Source organism: Adiantum capillus-veneris, chromosome 2, assembly GCF_014529385.1.
Source record: "Adiantum capillus-veneris isolate H3 chromosome 2, ASM1452938v2, whole genome shotgun sequence".
NCBI lineage: Eukaryota > Viridiplantae > Streptophyta > Polypodiopsida > Polypodiales > Pteridaceae > Adiantum > Adiantum capillus-veneris.
The window spans coordinates 161,722,064-161,744,095 of record NC_140932.1 but is presented as its reverse complement, the minus strand read 5'-3'; the positions used below and the strand labels follow the sequence as shown (position 1 = coordinate 161,744,095).

Here is a 22,032-nt window from a genome sequence, read left to right as displayed (position 1 = left end):
TATGTTGATTTCTTGTAAAGCCACAGTCACCGCACAAGATGTAGCAAGGTTGTTCATTAAGCATTGGTACCCCCTCGGTGGTTTGCCAAAATCGATTGTTTCAGATAGGGATGTTAAGTTCACGTCCAATTTTTGGCGTGCACTCTTTGAAAATTTTGGCACTAAGTTGAATTTTTCATGGGCTTTTCATCCACAGTCAAATGGTCAGACAAAGATTTACAATCAATTGGCTTTGATGTTTTAAAGTCATATGTGCATCATCAGCAGTCTCAATGGAAGCTCTATCTCTCATTGGTTCAGGCTATTTTGAATGACTCTTTTTCCTCTGCCATTGGTCGAACTCCGTATGAGGCAGCTTTTGGCCGTCCGTTCCAGTCACTTTTGACTCGCTCGGTCAGTCAAATGCCTGATGCCAATGTTGAAAGTCAGTCATTGGATGAGATTTCTGAGAGTGTGAAGCTTTGGCTAAGCAAGGCTCATGAATCTTATTCACGGCAGGCTAATAAGCATCGTCAGGATGTTTCGATCAAGAAAGGGGATTGGGTGTATTTAAAAATCATGAAGCAATGTCTTAAGCAAGTTGGAAAGAAGTGTCCAAAATTGTCTTTTCGAATGTATGGTTCATTTCGTGTCATTTCAAAAGATAAATGAGGTTTCAATGAAATTGCATTTGCCTAACTCGTAGTCAATGCACAATGTTTTCCATGTTTCTTGGTTGAAAGTGTTTCAGGGAACGCCTCCAAAGGACATTTCAGAAGAAGAAGAACCGGAGATCATCGATGACGTTGTTGCATCGGTTTACATGGTTCGAAGACGCAAGTGAGACAATACTTTTTGAAGTTCAAGGATCAAGGAACCCACGAAGCAGTGTGGGTCGACGAAGAGTTTTTCAAGGATTATCCAGAGTTGTTGGCAGACTACAAGGAAGCCATGCAGCTGGTACCAGTACCTCACTTTAAAAAGGAGGGGATGTCACGTGACACATCCAACCCTATGTGTCCGTGGACAAGCTACAGCATGACAAGGGTTCAGTCAGTCCAGTCAGTCTAGCTTAGGAAGTGTTCTGGCACTTTTGTGAGTCTGTTCACAGAGCGTGCATGCCCAGGCACTTAGAGTAGATGCATATCCTTTGGTTGCACACATCATGATCATCAAGCATTACCATCAGAATCCATCAGAATCCGTCAGGAGCATTTTCCAGTGCATTAAACCTATTTTCTCTATTTTTTGACATTTTTCACTTATTATTTTAAGTGACTTTTGTTGGGAACTGAGTAGGGCAATTTGGGTAAGATAATATGTAAGCAAACCTAGTCTAGCACTATTTGGCAGAAGAGCAAGGAGAACACAGGCCAAGTGCAGCGGTTCCCCTTCTCTCTCTCAGCAAGACTTCCCCCCCCTTGGCTGGCATTTTTCATCAAGCCTCCCCAGCAAGTTCAGCCTTGCCTTGGCGATTCCAAGCAGTGATTTCAGCCAGTGAATTCAGCAATACAAGACCTCTTCAGTAGCATTTGGTAGCCTACTGCCTAGCGTTTTTTTTTTTTTTTTTTCAAGAAAAAGATCCTTCTATTAGTTAATGAAAACTGCCCATAGGGCTACATCCACCTCTGCAAGAGAGGGCTACAACACGCATGATGGGGAGACTCTCCCAATGAAAAAACAACATATATACAATGGGGCTAAATCAAGAAATGGGAGGAGGGAAGAGCCACACAGGTGGACAGTAGTGCCATCTGAGCACCCCCTGGACCATGGTGTAGAAAGGCCTAGGGCGCCAGAGTCGAAGGAAAGCCTCGCGGCGCTCCCGCATGCGGTCGGAGCTGCCCTGTAGTCCCTCAAGCTGTCCTCTGAGAGTATGGATCAGCTCTAGCCAAAAGTCACGAACAGTCTCTGTTGGTGGTACAGGGCGAGCCTCAAAGATGCGGAAACAACGGGCCCGCCAGATGAACCAAAGAGCTAGGCCGCTGATGAGCTCCCAGCACTCCTGTCTCTCAATGCACCACTCCTGTGGAGTAAGGTCTGTAGCTGGCTGGAGTGCAGGTCGCCCCCCTTGTATCACTATCATCCTGCTGGTAGAAGATAGCTCAAACTGTAGTGCCGGGCCCGTGAGGGTGGACCAAGCCGCTGCCCCCCAAGTGTACTGTCGAGCCGCGGAGAGGGTAGGCATCAGCCGAAGAACTCGTAGCCACACCTGCTGGGCCGAAGGACAGTCCCAAAGACAGTGTCGCTGACTCTCCACCAACTGGTCACAGGCTGTACATGCGGCCGAGAGACCACTATGCATAAGCCAGCTCCCTACTGCTGTGGCTCTGTGTGCAACCAACCACTGGAACAAAGTGACGCGCCTCGGCTGTCTGGAGTCCCATAGCCTCTGCCAAAAAGCTGCCAAGAACTCAACTGTGAGACCCTCCTCCTGCCAATGACGTGCTGCAGCGGGGCGGGCCTCTGGGAGTATATGACGTCCAAGCCGAACAGTGTACTGGAAGAAGGGGACTCCTGGGCGGTCTGCAGAAGAGAAGGGGTCCCTCCATAGCCACTCACCAGGATCCCACTGTACTCGTGCCAGTGGACAACACTCCCAAGCCCATAGCCTCCAGTGTCCTGTCTCGAGAGCTGTTGGGTCAGGATCTATGACGCAAGTCCTCCCACAGATGCCCACAACTCGGATCCTCTGGAAACAGCACTCTGCTACCTGCGGGGCCTCTACTGTAACTCGCTGTAAACGTCCCCCACCCTGTAGCTTTAAGAACAGGGCTGGGACAGTCTCTGAACAAGCCCTGACTGAGATGAGAACCTCCAGTCGTGTGAAGGCTCCCATCCATGAGGGTGCTACTGGCTCGAGAGGCGTGAGCCACTTAGCTGGAATTGACTCTGAGATGTCCTGACACATGCTCTGAACCCCTCTCATGCCCTGTAGCTGGACACCCTGCACCTCCTCTGACAAACCTGTGAACTCTAGCCAGTCACCTAGAGAGCGCGTTGGACCTGCTGCCATAGTAACAGGGGACGCCCTTTTTCGGGCTTCCCGTCCCCACTTTTCCGTCCCCACTTGCCGTACCGCTCTCTTTTTTACACTAAAAATCCATTTCAGCCCCGTCCCCCGTCCCCCGTTCCCCCGTCCCGGAATGCGTCCCTTGTGACTATGCCTGCTGCCATGGGACCCCATGAAACATGAGACCTACTCCCAACCAAGTGGCCTCTCTGAGTGCTAACCATGGGGTTCCAGACGAGGGGCTGTCGTAGGCGCTCCTCCGTGCATGTCGGTTGTCTCTGCTCTAGGCCACGCCGTAAGAGCTCCCAAGAGCGAAGCAAACTCACAGTGAATCGGTCCTCCAGTCTCCTGCTCAAACCAACTCGGCGTAACTCTGTAAAGATCCATCTGGTCGAAGGTTGCCAAGGGCCTCCTGACTGAGGCACCCTGGCACGAAGCCTCTGCAACAAGAACTCTTTCTAGGGCTCCTCGCTTGGAAGAAGTCCTTTGACGACGAACTTCCCAAGAAGGGCTCTGCTCTGCTGTGCTGGATCAATGATCCCAAGCCCTCCCTGAGAACAAGGAAGTGTGATGACCGACCAAGCCACCTTGGCTCGGGAAACCTGAGTGTCGCGACCTGACAAAAGGAAGTTCCTGATCAGCCTCTCTACCTGGCTGATACAAGAACTCGAGAAGATCCAGCAAGAAGTGATGTACCACATAGTTGCCAACAGCACCTGGTTGGCAACTACTACTCTACCAGCCAGCGAAAGTCGTGCTGAACTCTAGTGTAACAGCTTTCTCCTGATGGACATGAGAAGAGGAGCAATCTGCTGCTCGGGGGACAAATCCAAACCAACCTGACAACCCAAGTATCGAACTGCAGTCCCTGGGGGGATCCACCTGAAACCCTCTCCTGGCATCCACTCTGGCACAGGAGCACTGCCAATCGAGAAAGCCACTGTCTTTCTCCAGTTGATCAATGCGCCCGATAAACAGCAGAAGGTCTCAAGAGCCTGCCCACACCTGTGTAAATTGGCCTCCTGGCCCTCTAGGTACAAGGCTGAGTCGTCGGCAAACTCAACGTCCAGAAGCTCATCTCCCCGTATCGGGAGTGCTAAGCCCCTCAAACCAACCTGCTGTGACACCAAAAATCTGCTCATCGCCTCCGCATAGAATAGAAAGAGAAAGGGGGCAAGAGGACAACCCTGTCTGACCGATCGTGTGAGCATGAAGCGCTCACCTCTACCTCCTGCCAAAAGCACCTAACTGTGAGCCTGTCTGTACAAAGTTGACACCCCTCTGATCCAAGCATCTGAAAAGCCCATCCTGCGAAGCGTGCCCTCTAGAAAGTCCTAGTCAACTCTGTCGTATGCCTTCTCAAAATCGAGAAGAAGAATCACAAGGTCCTCCCCACGGAGACGTGCCAGGGCAGAAGCCTCCCAGAAAGTGAAGATGTTGTCAAGGATACTGCGTTCCTTGACAAAACCTGTCTGAGTCCCATGTATAAGGCTCTCCAAAAGTGGCTGAATCCTCAAACTCAGAGCCTTGGCAAGAATTTTGTAGGCTGAGTTGAGGATGGTGATGGGGCGCCAATGTCGAATCTCATCCAAGGAGCCACCCTCCTTTGGAATGAGGTAAATCAAGCCCTCACTCATGCTATCCGGCATCACTCCTGTGTGCAGAATGTACTAAAAGGCACTACAAAGATCTGGGCCAAGCAAGTCCCAGTACTCCAAGAAGAAGCTGGGAGTCAGCCCATCCTCACCTGGACAGCTACCACGAGGAAGGGCCCTAAGAGCCGTATGCAGCTCATCAAGCTGAAGAGGTATCTCCAGCCTCTGGCGCATCTCCTCAGTCACAAGACAAGGCATCTGCGCCCAATCCTGCTCCCTGTATGCATCCTGTCTCTCTGACTGGGGCTCAGCCGTCAGTAGCTCACGGTAAAAGTCAGTAGCAACTGCACGCATATCCTCAGGCTCACAAGCAACTGACCCATCGGGTCTCCTCAGCTGAGTGACCTTGGCATGCGAGTGCCGAGGTCCTACTGTCTCAAAAAAGGCACCTGTCACTCTGTCACCTACCTGAGTCCATTGAGATGCCTGTCGGTGAAAGGCAAACTCATGGCGCCTCTCCTCTGTGCAAGCAAGCTCCTGTCGAGCCTGCTGTAACTGCTCCTCCAGCCATGGACTGTCTGGATGCTGCTCCTGCATCCTCTGTAGTGAAGCAATGCCTCGTCTGAGACGCTGCTCCTCCTCTCTCGCTGCGGCCCGTCGAGCCAAAGACTCCTGGAGAAAAAAGTGGCTAAGCTGAGCTAGGCCTAAGGCCACTCTGTCTGCCGGTAGAGCCTGGCTGTCCATGCCCTTTGTCCAAAGAGCCTCTACCCTCTCTCTGAGTGCTGTGTCCAACAAGACCCGCTCTGGGATGCGAAGCATCGTGCTCCCACTCCTCTGCCTGTCTGCCACTGTGAGGATCACTGGTGCATGGTCCGAGAAGGATGTCCCTGCCAGGATGCCCACTGATCCCCCCAAGTCACTGAAGTGGTCACTAGTGTAGAAGCGATCTATCCGCGATAGACTCACTCCTCCCACTCTGTGGTCTGATCTAGAGAAGGCAAGACTCTCTGGAGGCCTCACAAAGCCAGAATGCTGCCATGTATCCGAGACCCTCAAGGTCATACACAACCTCTCCCAAGCTGCTAGCTCGACTCCATGTACAGTAGCATGGCTGCCTCCGATACTGTCAGAAGGGTCCTCCAACATGTTGAAGTCCCCTCCTACACACCAATGGTCAACCTATGGCAAAGACTCAACAATCTGTGACCAAAACTCTGCATGAGCACTCGCCACATTGGGCGCATAGATGTTCAGGAAGCCCAAAAGGCCACCCTGAACCTGCAAAGTAATCCACTGAGCCCTGCTTGGCACAATAATCCCTCTGCCCACAATGGCCTGCTGCAATGAGTCCGCAATAGTCATACATACCCCACCCTGGATGCCTCCAGGTCCAAAAGCAGCTGACCAAAAGGTATCATAACGTCCACGCAAAATTTGACCACAGCGCCGGATGCGGCTCTCAGACAAATGGTGCTCCTGGAGCATAAGGAGATCAATCTCTCCTCCCACAAGGCAACTCTGAAGCTCCTGCCGCAATCGGCCCCGCTGTCGTTGAAACTGGGGCCCACCTAATCCGTGCACGTTCCATGAGACGATCCTCATGGGGAGCGAGAGAGAATAGATGCTGCCGCAGCAGCAAGACGGGCTATCTTCGAGGCAGGCTTGGATGGGGAGTAATCCGCATCCGAGCGTCCTCTAGATAGGCGAGCCTGTAGTGAGTGCCTGGCCCAAGCCCAAGCAGAGCGAGCCGAGCGTAAAACAACCTCCTCTGTCCAGGAGTCCTCATGTATGTATACATAGCAAGGCAAACACTGTGTATCAGCAAAAAAGTACACCACAATGTGCCTACATCCTGCTGAGTCTGGGAGTGTCACCGCAAACTTGGCCAGTGGCCACAAAGTTTGTAGCAAATCTGTAACTCCAAGTTCTCCCATGTGGTGAGAGAACTCGAGAACCTGCGTATGTAACCATCCCACCACTGAGTCGAGGGACCACTCTGTCTCGGTCCTACCGCAGAGAGGAAAGGAGAAACCAACTGCTGAGTCCAAGGCCTCTGTCCCCCTAGCGGCGAGGAACAGAGCGTGGACCCTGAAGCAGGCTGCCTCGTGGTCTGCTGTGGAATCGTCGAGAAAGCGAGTGAATCTGTAATCGAAGAAGTCCCAGCGGCGTCGGAGGTCAATGCTCGTCAGACCACGAGGGATAGTTGCAAGGGAAGATGTCTGAATCTGCAAAGGGGGCCGCAAGAAGGGCTGACCCTCTCTCGCTAGGCGACTCGTGGCAAAAGCGCTGCCAAGAGATCTCCTAGCCGCCGGCGAGGGGCCAGTCTCCTGAGTCGACTGTGGTACTGAAGCAGGAGGAGGGGGAGAAGGAGCTGGGGGGGGGGGGGCGGAGGAGAAGAGAAGCGGGGTGGGACGACAGAGACAGGGGGGCGAGGTGGGGAGTGGGCGGGAGCAAATGGCGGGGGAGGGGATGAGGAGGAAGAGGGGAAATCTGAAGGTGGAGGGGCTGGCGAGGGTGAAACGGAAGAGAAGGTTGGCGTAGGAGGCTCCTCCTGCTCAAGAGGACCAAAGCGGTTCCCCATGGGAACCCACTGCTGCTGAGTAGGCACCTGAGGGCCACTCTGAGTGCCAGGCTGTCGCTGTGGCCCCTGGCGTCGACGGCCACGGGCCTGCTGCCACCCCTCCTCCGCTGGAGCCCCAGGCTCGGAGGGTGGCTCAGAATCTGTGCGCTGTGTCGCTGGCTGAGGTTGCGGCCCAGCCTTGGCAGGCTGGGGCTGAGGCTGAGGTGCAGGTCGTGGTCTCCTACGTGGACAGGCCTTCGCTAGGTGGCCCATCTGTCTGCAGATGAAGCACTGGTTCGGGAGACCCGAGTACTCCACACTCTGCCTAAACCAACCCCCACTCACCCGAGGCAAAAGGATGACCTTCGGGAGCGTGTGGGTATCTCTGACCAAAACTCGAACTGAAGGGATGCCGGCCGTCTTGGCAGCTATTGATGCTGCCGTACGAGGTGTCTCCAGAACAGTCTCGATGGCGGACCCAATCTTGGAGAGCAGAGGAAGGTACTCCCTCCGTAAACCCGGAAAGCAGACTGAGATGGGGATGTCTGCCTCCTCTACGAGTACATCCGAAGTCGGGTCAAAACCGTGTCGCCACTGTCGAAAGTGGGCGTGTGATGCTCGGATAGCCAGTGGACTCATAGCTATGACCTTGGAGGCCATCTCGGAAGTCTCGAACTCGATCTGGTAGTACCCCCATCCGAGGATTTGGACATCCAAAATCTTGCCCACCTCTGCGAGAAGGCGGGCCTGGAGAAGGTCTCGCAGCTCTCCTCTGCTAGGACGGGTGCCGAGAACCTTGCAGATGACAGAAGTCGCCTGCAAGCGCTCTACCTCTGCGGCAAGGCTCGCTTGCTCTGTCGGCGAAAGAGCAAGTCGAATGGTGGGCTCAGCGGGGTCGGGTGAGGGGGCTTCAGGTGAGTCCCTCTGTGTCGGAGCTGGAGCCTCCATCTGTGTCTACTGCTGAGTCGAAGAAGCGGACGGAGAAGAAAAATCTGCAGCCGAGAACGCCGAACACCTGTTCTGAAGAAAAGGAGTTGCAGAGCCGGGCGAGCACGGGTACAGCGGGAGGGCTAGGGGGGGAGGGCGGCGGGCAGGAGGTGGCGGGCTGGGCAGGGTGGTGCGAGGGCGAAGGGGGCTGGCCAGGGTGGCGCGAGGGCGAAGGGGGGGGGGGGGCAGCGCGGGGGTTAGGAGGAGAAAAAGGGGGGGGAGATGGAGCGATGGCGCAAGGGGGGGGGGAGCGTGCAGCAGCAGCGGGCCTTGCACTGATCTGCCTAGCGTTTTTCAGCCAGCTTTTCAGCGTTTTTGCAACAGCCATCCAACGTTTTTCAGCAAGGCGATTTCAGCCAGCAAGTGCACAAGTTGCAGCGTTTTCAAGCAGTCCCAAAGGCGCCTATAAACAGCCAAAAACAGCGTTTGTTTTCAGCCACAAACAGAGTTTTTTGACAGCAATTTCAGCGAACAAGTTGGCAAGCAAAACAGTAGCAGATCAGCCCGACAACTTCGACCCCTTGCAGATTCATCAAGCATTTTGTTTTCAGCCATAGACTCATCACCGTCGACCTCGACATAGCCCATTAGACTTGCATTAGTTAGCTTCCACATACACTTGTACGAGATTGTGCAATCAATAGTAGACCACTCTCGCCATCAAAAGTGGGGCCTTCGGAGGAGGGTTTTACGACATCTCTGGTGTCGTATTCTCTTATATCTCTATCTCTCAGTCTCATGCACTTTCACTCACAGTGTCCATTCACTTTGTTGGTGTCCATTGCACTCTCTCATTAAGAACGGAAGGCTCTCCCTTCCGTAAGTAAACTCTTCTTGAGCAAAGTTTTATCATTCATTCTGCTGCACCTTACACTCTCCTTCGCGCTTTCACTTAAGTGAATGTGAGTCGAATGAGATTCTAGTGTATCAAGATGTCTATCTGGATGTGATAGGTGGATAGTGGTGTGAGTGCATCAAGAGTTCCGGAAGGATGAGATGGCTACATAGTGATCTAGATGTATCAAGAGTTCTGGACGGAATGAGATGGCTAGATTGAATGATTGAAAACATGGTGTACAATGTGAATTAAGTGTGTGATTTGTGAACTCTATGCTATGTGGATGTATTGTCGTGTGGGGATGGTCATGGGCATTGTATGCTTGATTGAAATGTGAAAGGATATGAATCTGATAGTAACAAGATTTAGTAGATCAAGACATCCGTGAAAAGATTGGTGTGGTCTGGATGTGATTGCTAAATGGTTACAACGATCAGGATTTGTCTTTGAGACCTTCGTCTTTGTAGAGGTGTTGGATTGGTGGAGTTTCGTGCATGAGTACATAGAGTCAGTCTCTACTGAAGAAAGTTTCTGTCCTTTGGTTGTTTTTGTAGGCGTAATCGAGAACAACCAACTAAAAGAACTTATGAAGGCCCGAAACCCTAAAAAGACCAAAAGCTTGAATTTTGAGGATTTCCGTAAGATGCATTGATATGCTGATGTGGCAGTCCGCACGGACGATGATGTGGCAAGACTGTACGGTGTTTCTGCATTCTGCGTTGCTGTGCTGTTGACGTAGCAGGCTGTACGGATTTTCGTAAATTACATTGGCAGCTTTTGCAAATTCTGGCACTGGCTTTTGGGGACGAGAGCTTTTGGGGTTTAATGCTTTTTGAACTGATTGCTTTTGGGGCTCTGCTTTTGGGCATCCCTTGAAAGCTTAAAAGAGCCCTTCGGCCTATCACTCTGCAGAGTATCTGGACGTAGAGTCTGAGAGCACAGGACCCTCCGGAGCTATACTTTGCTATGAGCAATAATAAAGAAATACCGAAAGGGGCGCCAATCTTTGGGGCCAGTGCTTTTGGGCGCGGATCTCTACTGTGCTGTGTCGTCTCTCTCTCTCTCTCTCTCTCTGAAAGTTCAGTGATTTTGAAGTTTTTGTTCGTGTGTTGCTATTGATTTCTCGCTTGGAGTGCCCAAACCTGTAACAAAAAAATTGTTAGGCGGGGACTTTTATAGCTTTCAAAGGGGCTGATATGTAGCTATTGATTTCTCGCTTGGAGTGTCCAAACCTGTAACAAAATATTTGTTAGGCGGGGACCTTTATAGCTTTCAAAGGGGCTGATATGTAGCTGATCATATTGTTGCTGGTGGGTTGCAAGGGAAGGTGCCTACTGCTTAGACCGGCCCATGGGTAGAGTGGCGGAACTATAGCAAGGGCATAACTTCTAAGTTGTGTGTTGAGCCTAATAAGATCATACATGGAGACTCGTTGGCTTTTAGCTTTCAAGAGCTTTTATGTAGAGAGGTTGAGTTGGACCAGAGGAAGAACTAATAGTCAACTCCAATGTCTTGATGTCTTGGAGAGCCTCCATGTAAGCTTTGTCAAGCTCATGTATCTGAGTGGTCGTCACTGGCTTTTCCTTGAAAGGTGATACTGGGCTTATCCTGGATTCGTCTAGGTATATCTGAGTGGAGGTCACTGGCTTTACTTGTGAAGTAGGCTTACATGTCTCACTTAAAGGAGTGATTATTTTGGGTGTTGAGTCGGGGAGGGTAAGACGGAGGGATGCTTTTTGAGCACTAGTAAGAACTGGACTCCTGGGGGCAGTTTTTGTGCCTGAGGTGACAAATGGTGATGATAGCTGGGATGATTGGCCAACTGGTATGGTGTTGTTAGGAAAGCTAAACTCTCATGTGGGTGGGTTTGTAGATGTAGAGGCCAAGTTTTGGGACAATCCTCCGTATAGTGATCTTTGCTGTAGTTTTGGGGAGGGTCTTCTCCACCCACTTTCGCACCATAAAGTCGCCAGGTTGCTGAGCGAGAGGTGACACGAGTGCTTTAGCTTCTGTAGGAGTCCAAGTGTAGTGGCTCATAGAATGAGTCGGCCAGCCCTTCCTTACTAGTCCAGTGAGGAGGAAAAGTGAATCATATCTCTATGTGAGACGTCACGGTGAACTGAGCACCGTAGCTGGGCTACAGCCACTGTTGCGTATTGTGCACACTTAGTGTGAAGACCCTCTTCAAGTATTCTTTCTTTAGAGAAGGGCTAGTTGAACCTATGGTTTTTAGCAGTTGCATCTTTCGAGACACTTGTGTATATGAAGGATTTCAGAGATTTGGCAAGATGATATATTTCAAGGATATTCTTCTGACAAAGTGCACCATACACCTCTCTGTCCCTTTATTACTTTGTCATAGCAAGAGCGGGCACTCACTCTAGTGCGCTTTCTTCACCACATAGTAACATACTGCCATAGCAGAAGTAGCCGCTTGTCATCATCAGTGCCATTGGAAGCACACTAATCACCGAAAGCCAGTACTGATGGCAAGACTGGGTAGAGCACGGAGAAAGCCATACCTTCGTGGCTTTAAAACTGTATCTGGCTGCACAATCTGGACTAAATTAGATAAGCAAGACTTGCATGCCTCAAAAATTACGTCAGAAACCAAGTTCTGAGGCAAGAAAATTGCAGCAGGTCCAAGCCCTTGTAATTAGGGAAAAAAATTCATGCATGCTTATGAAAGGTGAGGGGATTGGTGCAAAGGCTCGGGCATCCTGGTCACTGCTCCCAGGGTCTTTAAGGAGAGGGGTGTCGGTACAATGACTGCGTGTCACGTGACCCTGGAAAATAGTCTCCTAATCAGCCGAAGATTCTTAAACCATACCAATGCACCATTTGTTTTCCTTAAAATTACTGGTAACTTGATAAAGTTAATGAAGTAGTTCTGGCTGTTTTATAGTGCATAAACTATGTAGGTCTTTGGATCATTGCTCTTTTGTAATCACTTCTCAAATTTCATGTATTGTTTTGTTTACTAGCTAGGGATGGGTTTGGTGACGCCTCTGGCAAATGGAGTGGACCTTACCTGGCAACGACTACTTGAAAAGCATTGCGGTGTCAGAGCTCTGCGTGTTGAGGATCTGAAATTCACTGGGTCAAAGTCTCCTGAGGAGTTGCTGGAAATTTTGGCCCAGATGCCCTCAAAAGTAGTTGCAGGAGTTCCGTATGGTTCAACAGTTGGACAATTCAACTCTGAGTCATGGTTTCAAGGCAAGGTTTGATCTCAGTGACTGTGTAAAGAGAAACAAAGCAATCAAGTGGGAACACTCACAAGCTTATTTAATATATTGACAATTCTTTGTTATACTTTCTTGCTCGAATTTTAGGCATGGTAGTTTTTCTTTCTACTATTATTGACATGTTTTACCGTGCAAAAGCGTTGCAGTTTTTCTGTAGGTATTGTTGACATGTTTTACCGTGCAAAAGCATTGTAGTTTTGCTGCAGGTACTGTATTGTGGACATTTAAGTATGCACTAGTTTTGTAAGTGTAAGAAATTTTACTATGTCAGTGTGGAAGCAACAGTGACCTCACCTAACAATGTTCCACCATTGAGCAATGTTTCAGATTTGTAGTTTTACTTGCTCAATTGCCTTCTGGAATGTGCGTGTACATACATATACTTAGGGCTTATGAACACATTCGTGCAGCAAGAATGGTTGAACCTGATGAGACTACTTAGAATTTAACTAGGAATGTATTAGAGAACGTACCTCATGAGTTCCCTATCTAATAAAGAAATTGTGAGAACTGGCATTGGAAGATGGATGGATATCTCTGAAAACAGCGGCAAAAGGTGCACAATCCCTTGACTCCTGGAACCTCCAAGAGCAACCCCCTCGCAGAGATTTCGTAGATCTGCAAGGTACATGTAGATGGAGTCACCTAGGGCAAGAGAGGGCACAATAGGAGAGATATCGTGCAAAAACACAAAAGCATGGCAGAGAGGGAGATCGATTTGGCAAAAACGCTAGAGAAGAAGAAGACAAAGAGTATTTTAACGTCGTAGGAAACTATCCCAAGAGACCTTAAAGATCTATCCGACGAGGAGAGAGACTGCACAAGGAGAGAGAAAACGCTGGAGGGAGAGAGAGAGAGAGAGAGAGAGAGATTGAATTATCGTCCATGGAGGTCATATATGACCTATGGGACCAGAAACAAAACAGTACAAAGGATCCGTCTGATACATATCAGTTAAGGACTGAGGGTCCATTGAGTGGTGGGAAAAAAAAAGATAAGGTAACCTAAGATGAGATAGGTGAGGAGGGGGAAGCTAGTTTGGGAGTTCGAAACTCTTGGATGATGGCTTTACCTCCTCGGTACACTGCCCATTTCCCTGCTGTGCGCGCTTCGCACATCTTTTGGAGTTCGGCCTTCTTCTGTTTGAGTTGGGTGGGTGTGAGATCTTCAGCAAACCAAATTTTTGTGTCCTTGAGAAGCTTCGATTGCTCAAGGAGCTTGACTTGATCCGCTTTGGTCTTGAAGGTAAGAATTGCATGGTTGGTGCGATGCTCGTGAGCGAGAGTGGTGATTGTCGATGGATCCCATTGTATGATGGGGGTTGTTGTTTGGAGAGAGAGAGAGAGAGAGAGAGAGAGAGAGAGAGAGAGAGAGAGAGAGAGAGACCCAAAACGCTGGCGAGCTTCTGATAATGTATTGCTACAATGATAAGAGGTCCCGCCCCCCCTAGCCCCCACCCCCCAATATATATAGTGGGCAGGCGAGATTGCCCTACCTCCACTATAAACCCCACGACTCATAAAGAGGGGGAACTGGGAAAAAATTGCTTAAAATCCCAAAAACTGCGGTAAGTGGAAACAAGTGGTACTGGAAATCTGGGAAAAATACCCGAGACCTAGGACCACCAAGAGGCACGCACTACGACAGTGCCAATAGTAAAAGGCGGTCAAAACAATGGAGGGAACATGCCGATAGCGAGAAGTCTACCTCACTTAGAACAGCCACAAAACACCCCTTACTCCCAATGAATAGCCCTTGGGAGTTACTGGGGCACTAGTAGCTCCACCAGGAACGGCCGAAGAGGTGAAACTCTATGAAATTGAGTTAAAAGCAGCTTTTTTGTAAGCAGAGTGGGAGAACCAAACCACCAACAAGCCACAAGCTAGCTTGAACCCAATCGCTACTCAATTATTTGAAGCAAAAAATGAGAATTGTAAGCATAGTATTTTTTTTTCATTCTTGTATGGTAGATTTACCATACTTTCATACTCATATTTTACCAGATGTTATGCGTATGATATGATCAACCATATTTACCATGCTTAAACTACAAGGCGAATTGACATTGAATGTATCCAATCATGTGTGGTTGTGACATTTCGCATAAAGTTTCCACATGTTGCATGTTGCATATTTCTTTTGGTTATGACACGAATGGAATTTCTTAGGAATTTGAAACCTACTTTTTCCATACTTCCATGTCTTGCGCAATGGAATTGAAATGGTGACAAGATCTAGACTTTACACTTCCATAAATCTTTACTTCTTTCCTTACTTGAATGTGTGCTACTTAGCACGAATGGTGGTTATTTTAATTTCCTTGTAGAGAGAGAATGACAGAGAGAGGTAGAGATGTGTGGAGAGAGAGAGAGAGAGAGAGAGAGAGAGAGAGAGAGAGAGAGAGGAGAGGAGAAATGGAGAATGACACCCAATGGGGTCCCAACCAACCCTCTCAAGGGCCCCTCACATTGTGGCCGATGTGGTTGGTATTTGCTTTTGATTGCGTGAATGAAATGTACACATGTGCAATTCCTCAATGCAAACTCTATTGACTCGGATGGGGAATGTGGCGGCGGTAACTCTTCAAAATGAAGCACCTGTGGGGCTGATTTGATACACCTTTGGATCCTTCTCGATGAGGGGCCAAGAAGAGGCCCATTGGGTTGTTGAAGGTCTGGACTGCAGCAGGGAAGATAGCCTTAGCGGATTCACCGCACTTCCGGCGAGGGAATGGGCTGAAAACACTAGGGTGATTTGCCTGTCGAAATTTTTAAGACTTGGGTGGGGCAAAAGTTGAAGACAAAGCTATAAAAATAAATGATTAAAATGATGTATTAATAAACTTAACTTTTGCTAAGTTTTTGGGTGAAACTGTCGCACATCTACCCACTCAGGAATTCGATTGACGTGGGGAATGGTTCGTTGGATTCCTCTAACCTAAAACTACATGCACGTGATGCGGGATGTCCACCCTAGTGTAATAACATGTGTCAAACGCTTATACAATTCATTTATGCAAGAGGGTTCTAAAATTGGAAAACTTAATCTAATGGACTCATTTAGACATGCAAGTCCTGCGAATAGGCTCACAAAATTTCCAGTACTAATCCTCCTAGGATTCTAGACACTCCTACCTAGGAATAGGTGCAAAATTGCCTTTGGAAGTCAATGAAGCATGTCCACGTGGTATAAAGAGCCATGTGCACGTGATATCCCCTCCCACCTAAGGCGAGATACAGGTACCGAACTAAGATTGTCTCTAACGAATGGCCTTCTAGACGATGTTCTCAGGCTCCACATCTACGTTTGAGAGAGAGGCTCCCCCGGGTGACGTGGAAATGTCCAAAAGACATGGTTGGTGATGATACATCTACTCGCAACCAGTGGCCTTCCTCTTGGATCAACGATTCCCTTGTTGCCCCAACTCGGATGGTGTGAACCAAAGTGCAAACTAGATGGATGCGCGTAGAGCGAATGGCCGGATATGCAAACGCTAATACCCACGAAGGTTACCGGCCAGCCTATGTTGCCTCTATCACAAAGTGATGACGTAGCATGCCCAATTGGAAGAGAAATGGCCAAGTGGACAAGGGAAACTGAGCCAACCAACTGAAAGAACTTATGAAGCACTCGCCATGGGGTCCGAAACCCTAAAAAGACCAAAAGTTTGAACTTTGAGCTTTACAGAGTTTCCGCATTCAGCGTTGCTGTGCTGATGTCTGTACGGATTTTCGTAAATTACGATGACAGTTTTTGCAAAAGTGATGGAGGAGGAGGACCTAGCAGATACTCCTCAGATTTTGGAACTTTACCTTGAAGCATTCGGTTTAGCATTGTCTACTCCGATAGAACCTCGTACTTAGCAAGGTTGAATCTGGTGCAGCGGGCTTGCACAAGAGGAGACTCACTCCGCTCCTTTGTCAACAGATTACCTCGATTGAATAAGGTCATTGATGTCCCCTTTGGGTTTGAGGGATATTGATGGGCTGACAGTCTTCAGCTGAATGACTTTATGAAACGGAATTCCCGAAATTGAACATGATTGATTTGTACTCTCTCATTTGACTTGTTTGAGTGTAGGAACTGAAAGACAAAATGACTGCAACATTTTGGTCTCATAAATCTCTATAGACATGATCGCAATAAGGATTAGTTAATCGGGTATTAGTGAGGTCCGGGATGGATCTAGATGGGATTACTAAATACATTGCTGGCAGTCATGGTCTGAGATTTGGAATGAATTTTTCTGTGATTGATTGTCTGGTGATGTCCTATGATGTCGTGTGATGTGACTGTCATCTTTGTACAAGTGCTAGATGTGTCGTGTCTAGTGTGTCGATACTTAGAGTCAGTGCTTGCTAAAATAGTTTATGGCCTCTGTCTGTTTTGCAGGCATAATCGAGGGCGATCACAATTCTTTCAAGAGGGGGATAATGTCACAAAATGATGACGTGGCATGACTACCCACGGACTGACTGTACGGACAGATGATGTGGCAACAGGCAATACTATTTTTCGAGATTTGCACTGGCATGCTGACGTGGCAGACAGTATGGGTTTCCGCGTTTTGCGTTGACTACTTTTTGGCAGTTTTTGGAGCCCATTACTTTTGGGGATTATTGCTTTAAAGTTTTTGGATCAAGTTACTTTTGAGTTTACATGCTTTTGGGGCTCTGCTTTTAGCATCCCTTGTAAGAATAAATAAGCTGTAAGGGTCTCACTCTTTAGGGCATCTGGACGTAGAGTCTGAGAGCGGGCAGCGGGAGTTGTACTTCGCTCAAAGATTAATATAGAAAAAGAAATACCGAAAGGGGCGCCAATCTTTGGGGCCAATACCTCTGTGCACTGAACTCCGTCGAGCCGTGTCGACTCTCTCTCTCTCTCTCTCTCTCTCTCTCTCTCTCTCTCTCTCTCCATTAAGTTCAGTGATTATGAAGTTTCTGTTCGTGGATTTCTCGCTTGGAGTGTCCAAGCAAGTTACACCTCCCACAAAGAAACCCTCCACTGAAGAAGCTGACAAGTCCAAGAAGCAATCTAAATCTTCTTCCGGGCAAGAACAAGGACAGAAAAGGCATTTTTTTTGGCAAATCTTTTACAGAAAGGAAAGCTTTGAGAGATGCCAAGAAATGCTACATTTGTGAAGAGGAGGGACATTTCACGAATGAATGCCCACAAAAGAAGTCATAGGATAAGGATGACAAGTCATAGCATAAAGGGAAGAAGCCAAAGCCCAATGCAAGACTTGTCCCAGATTTAGTGGGTGACCAGCCAAACATAGATGCCATGGAACTGTGCAGAGCTTGGGGCAAAGTTAGAGACTAGACAGTGCTGGCTTTCTTTGATCCTGGAGCCCGTGCAAATTTGTATCACCAGAATTGGCATCAAAGTTGGGCATTCGTGCAAAAGAGACGGGTATGAGAGGTGAAGCAGGTTTAGTATGCCCAGGTCCCGAACCACATCAAAATCGCTTGATCTGTTTCCTAAAAGTGATCTTTTTAAAAGTAGAGGCCGGTAGGAAAGTATCCCAAAATCTGTGACAATAAGTATCCCAAGTATCTTCCTTAATCATCTAAAGATGATTCCAAGCTGTGACCACATTATGTTCGTACTCCTGAGTGAGCCAAGAGGAATTGAAAGGCCGCTTAAACTGCAGCCTCTTTGTCGGTGCTTCCTTTCTTAACAAAAGAGTGGACCACCAAGTCTGTGCATTTCCTTTCAAATAGGATGCTGGCCTCATGACCTTGGAGTGCTTTGAATAGCGCCCTCTTTTTAGAGTTCTTGTGTCCCTTGGGCCCCATCGGACGGGACTTCATAAGTTGGAACAACTTATAAATTTTTCATCTGTTAGTTTCCATTTAATCTCGTCTGGGTGGATATGCCACGTCATCATTTTGTGATAGATTGTGCATGATCAGGGCCAGAAGAGTGTGGCGGCGGATACACTATCTCCTAAGCCTTAGGTTTTGGTTATTTCGGCAGTTCATCACCATAGCTTCGACGATATCTCGGCAGGGCGGTATGGAATTTACACAATTTGTGTTGTAGGTGCCATGTGGTAGGCTGTACGGATTTTCGTGATTTGCGTTGGACTGCTGATGTGGCAGTGTTTACGTGAGCTTTTGGATCAATCGCTTTTGGGTGAAGTGCTTTTGAACCTGCTTGCTTTTGGGACTCTACTTTTGGGCATCCCTTATACTGTTTATAAGAGCCCTTGGGGCCTCACTCTGTTGAGCATCTGGGCATAGAGTTTGAGAGTAGAGGTCCCTCGGGAGTTGTACTTTGCAATCATCAATGATAAAGAAATACCGAACGGGGGGCCATCTTTGGGGCCAATGCTTCTGGGCGCGAAACTTCGCCATGCCGTGCTCTCTCTCTCTCTCTCTCTCTCTTAAAGTTTGTGTGTTGCTATTGATTTCTCGCTTGGAGTGTCGAAGCTTGTGACACTCATTGGATTTCTCTAACCTAAAACTATATGCACGTCATGCGGGATGCCCACTGTAATGTAACTAGTTACTACATCTCTTAAAGCGCCTTTTTACTTATGAGTTTGATTTTATGGAGCGTCTTGTCCTTGCTAACACTTGCCCAATATTTTTGCACAAGTTATGCAATGTAAGACGCTTTGTAGATGATCTTTTTGTTCCTGACGTTCTTTCGTTTCAAGATTTTATGTACTTGAATTCGAGTTCTGTAGGCGGAGGAATTTATCCTAAGGAGTTTTGTGAACTTAACTGTACCAAAAATAGTGATTGTTGTGCCTTTCTAGACCTTAAGATGATCTTTTTGTTCCTGACGTTCTTTCGTTTCAAGATTTTATGTACTTGAATTCGAGTTCTGTAGGCGGAGGAATTTATCCTAAGGAGTTTTGTGAACTTAACTGTACCAAAAATAGTGATTGTTGTGCCTTTCTAGACCTTAAGATTTTTCAAACTCCCTTGAGATTAGAAGTAGATATCTATGATAAGCGCCTTGAACCAGAATATGCCAATCTAATATCATCCGTATGCCTCACATTTCTTCGAACATATCTCTTTTAGCTAAGTACGGTGTCATGTGCTCTCAACCATTTAGATTTTTTGGTCTTTGTTCTAGTGAATTTGCTTTTGTTGTTCAATTTTGCCATCTTATTTCTTTACTAGTTGAAAAAGGATACTCATTCAAAAGAATCATGAAAAACGTTCGTTCATTTTTGCATCGTAGTAAGTTTATTTTTAATGTTTCCTCCTTTGGAATGTTCAAGATAATTAGTAGTAAATTCAATAGAAGTGGGGAGCTAAAAAGCCCACTTATTGTTTGACTTAATAACACCTTATATTGTTGTTTTGATCTCTAGCGCTTCTAGTATTTTTACTATAGCTTCACAAATGCTAGCCTTTATCATTACTGAGTATGCCCATCACCTCCGGAGGGTGATAGAAACTCAGCTCGTTGGTTTTGTAGAGTACGTTCAAAGCATGAATGACCTCTATACAAACTTGCACCTACTCTTGGGCACTGACGACGTGAGTAGGAATGTCATAGATGTTGTCCAAGCTATGCATGATAAAGGTGATAATCTTATTTTTCATGTTTGGACAAGCAGCGAAGTTGAGGTCACATATTGTCAAGTTTGGATCTTTGCTCTTCGTAGGTTTGTAGTAGTATTCATTTTTCGATTTCATATTTAGCTTACCTGAGGACTTAAGAATGTGTTCCTTTAGAAGTTGTCGTGTGAAGTTTGATTTCTAGGATTAAGTTATTAAGATGTCTTATCCTTTTTTGCTTAAAGTTGAGTACTTATTTTAAGCCAAGTAAGTTGCATCAACTTATTTTACGCATGTCTTTTCTAAAAACTTTTTTAAGTTAATATTGTTTTGTTTTATCTAGTTTTGTTTCGTAGCAAACAAAGTGATTTAGTTTGTTTGTTTTTGTTTTTTTGTTTTTTTTAAACTTATCTTTTCTTGTGTCCCTTGCTTTTATAGTTTTATGAGTGATTTATCAAGAGGGTTCCAAAATTGGAAAACTTAATCGAATGGACTTGTCCGGACATGGAGGTCTTGTGAACAGGGTCACAAAATTGCCGGTACTAATCGTCCTAGGATTCTAGACATTGTGCCAGTAATTTTGTGAGCTTGTTTGTAAATTGTAGGACCTGCATGTCTAGGTATATTAGAGTAGGTTTTTGTCAGTTGGAACCCTTTTTGCATAAATGCCTGTAGTTCTTTGGCATTTGTATTTAGTAATTACACTTTGGTGAACATCCAGCAACACCAGCATGTCGTGTAGAAGGAATGGGTCAGGGTTTAGATGCAACATCAATTGGGCAGCCAGATGAGAGATTTTGGCCTTTCTCTAGCCCGAAACTATGTGTTCATTTTGTGTAATTTTTCCCTGACCTTTGAAACTCAAGGTGAGTATATCCCTACAAGAGGAGCCCTTCCCCTCACTGTTAAGGAAGTTAAAGTCATTTTAGAATTTGGAATGCAATTTTATTTGCAACTGTATCGACTAATAACCTACCATGTGTACTTCCAGCAATGGTTTTACTTATGATCAACAGTTCTTTTAATTACAACATTTGGGGTGGTCTACAGGATGGAAGAGCTCTAGCACCTTTTATAGCATATTCTTTGTGCGCAGCTGAAGAAGCCTTAACAGATGCAAAGTGGAACCCGAAGGAGCAAGGAGAGCTAGAACGGACGGTATGCAAGAGAGCAAGATGATTGTCTTGTGTGTGGAATCATGTTGATATGTGCTGTTTCTCTTTCATGCTGTAAATAGTATCGGCTATCAACAAACCTATAACTGCATATCTTATCCTCAGGGAGTGTCGATTGGTGGGGGTATTGGCTGCATAAGCGAAATAACGGAAGCTGCAGAACTTCTTCTGCAAAAGGTTTATATTGGCATGTGTCGTCTGTCTTGCTGAATGATGTTGGTACGTAAGGAGGTCTTTCTGTTGGAAGCTATTTAGTGAAGCTTTTTTACACGTGTCTGCAGCGCATCAGGCGCCTAAGTCCGTTCTTTGTTCCTCGAATACTTATCAATATGGCAGCTGGACATGTGAGCATGAAGTATGGATTTCAGGTCCAGATTTCAGAAAGCCTTTCTTTATTCAATCAAGTCGGAGTTTGCACTTCAAAATTGTAATTGATGTTTTTGTTAACAAATATTTAGGGCCCAAATCATGCAGTTGTGACTGCTTGTGCAAGTGGTGCACACTCAATAGGAGATGCCTATCGGATGGTGAGCTTTGGTGATGCAGACGTAATGGTGGCGGGTGGAACGGAGTGCAGTATCGATGCAATCTCCATTGCAGGTTTCTCAAGGTAATTTTAACCATCAATCTTATATTCTCCAAATATAGAGTTTAGAAGCACATTGCAGCCTCTAAGGCAATGTATGGTCTGTTCTGATTTAACCTCTCTATTACATGCTAAAGCTGCCGTATTTTTTAAGCTTAAGGAGTGTTCTCCAAACTGCATTCTGGTTTTTGTGGCAAAATAGATCGTAGGTCTACCAGGTATAGGGTGTGAATCTTATGCTGTACTTGCTAAAGAGATGTAGCACTTCTGCATCTTATGTGAAATACCGTTTATAGGACAAATTCAAAAAGGATGTATACAAGCACCCTATGGCTGCCAATTATGTGTGCGTCCAATGAGAATTTTGGGTGCAGTCACGCTGGCAACACTTCAAAAAACCTTGCCCACTCACTCCCACTGAGGATCTCGAGAGATCGCCTGTCTATGTATAGGCTCTATCATGCCTGTGGGCAGCCACCGGTACCAAAGCCACACTTCAATAATTGCATATATGGTAAAGCAAGCCATATG

The 22,032-nt window shown here is 47.1% G+C and overlaps 1 protein-coding gene across 4 annotated transcripts in view; it reads left to right on the top strand.

The window, feature by feature from the left end:
• LOC147463975 (Beta-ketoacyl synthase) overlaps positions 1 to 22,032 on the top strand; it is a 48,958-nt gene that overhangs the window by 13,048 nt on the left and 13,878 nt on the right. For 2 of the 4 annotated variants that reach the window (XR_015185519.1, XM_086492096.1), the window contains exons 2-6: positions 11,961 to 12,193; positions 20,791 to 20,898; positions 21,021 to 21,092; positions 21,197 to 21,283; positions 21,374 to 21,525. Coding sequence is in view for 3 of the 4 variants with exons in the window: in XM_086492096.1 (XP_086348222.1) it covers positions 11,961 to 12,193; positions 20,791 to 20,898; positions 21,021 to 21,092; positions 21,197 to 21,283; positions 21,374 to 21,525 (652 nt within the window). In the remaining variant the exon portion in view is untranslated. Of the gene's footprint in view, positions 1 to 11,956; positions 12,194 to 20,790; positions 20,899 to 21,020; positions 21,093 to 21,196; positions 21,284 to 21,373; positions 21,526 to 22,032 lie in introns of all 4 variants that reach the window. The other 2 variants (XM_086492106.1, XM_086492114.1) reach the window with 2 other exon arrangements.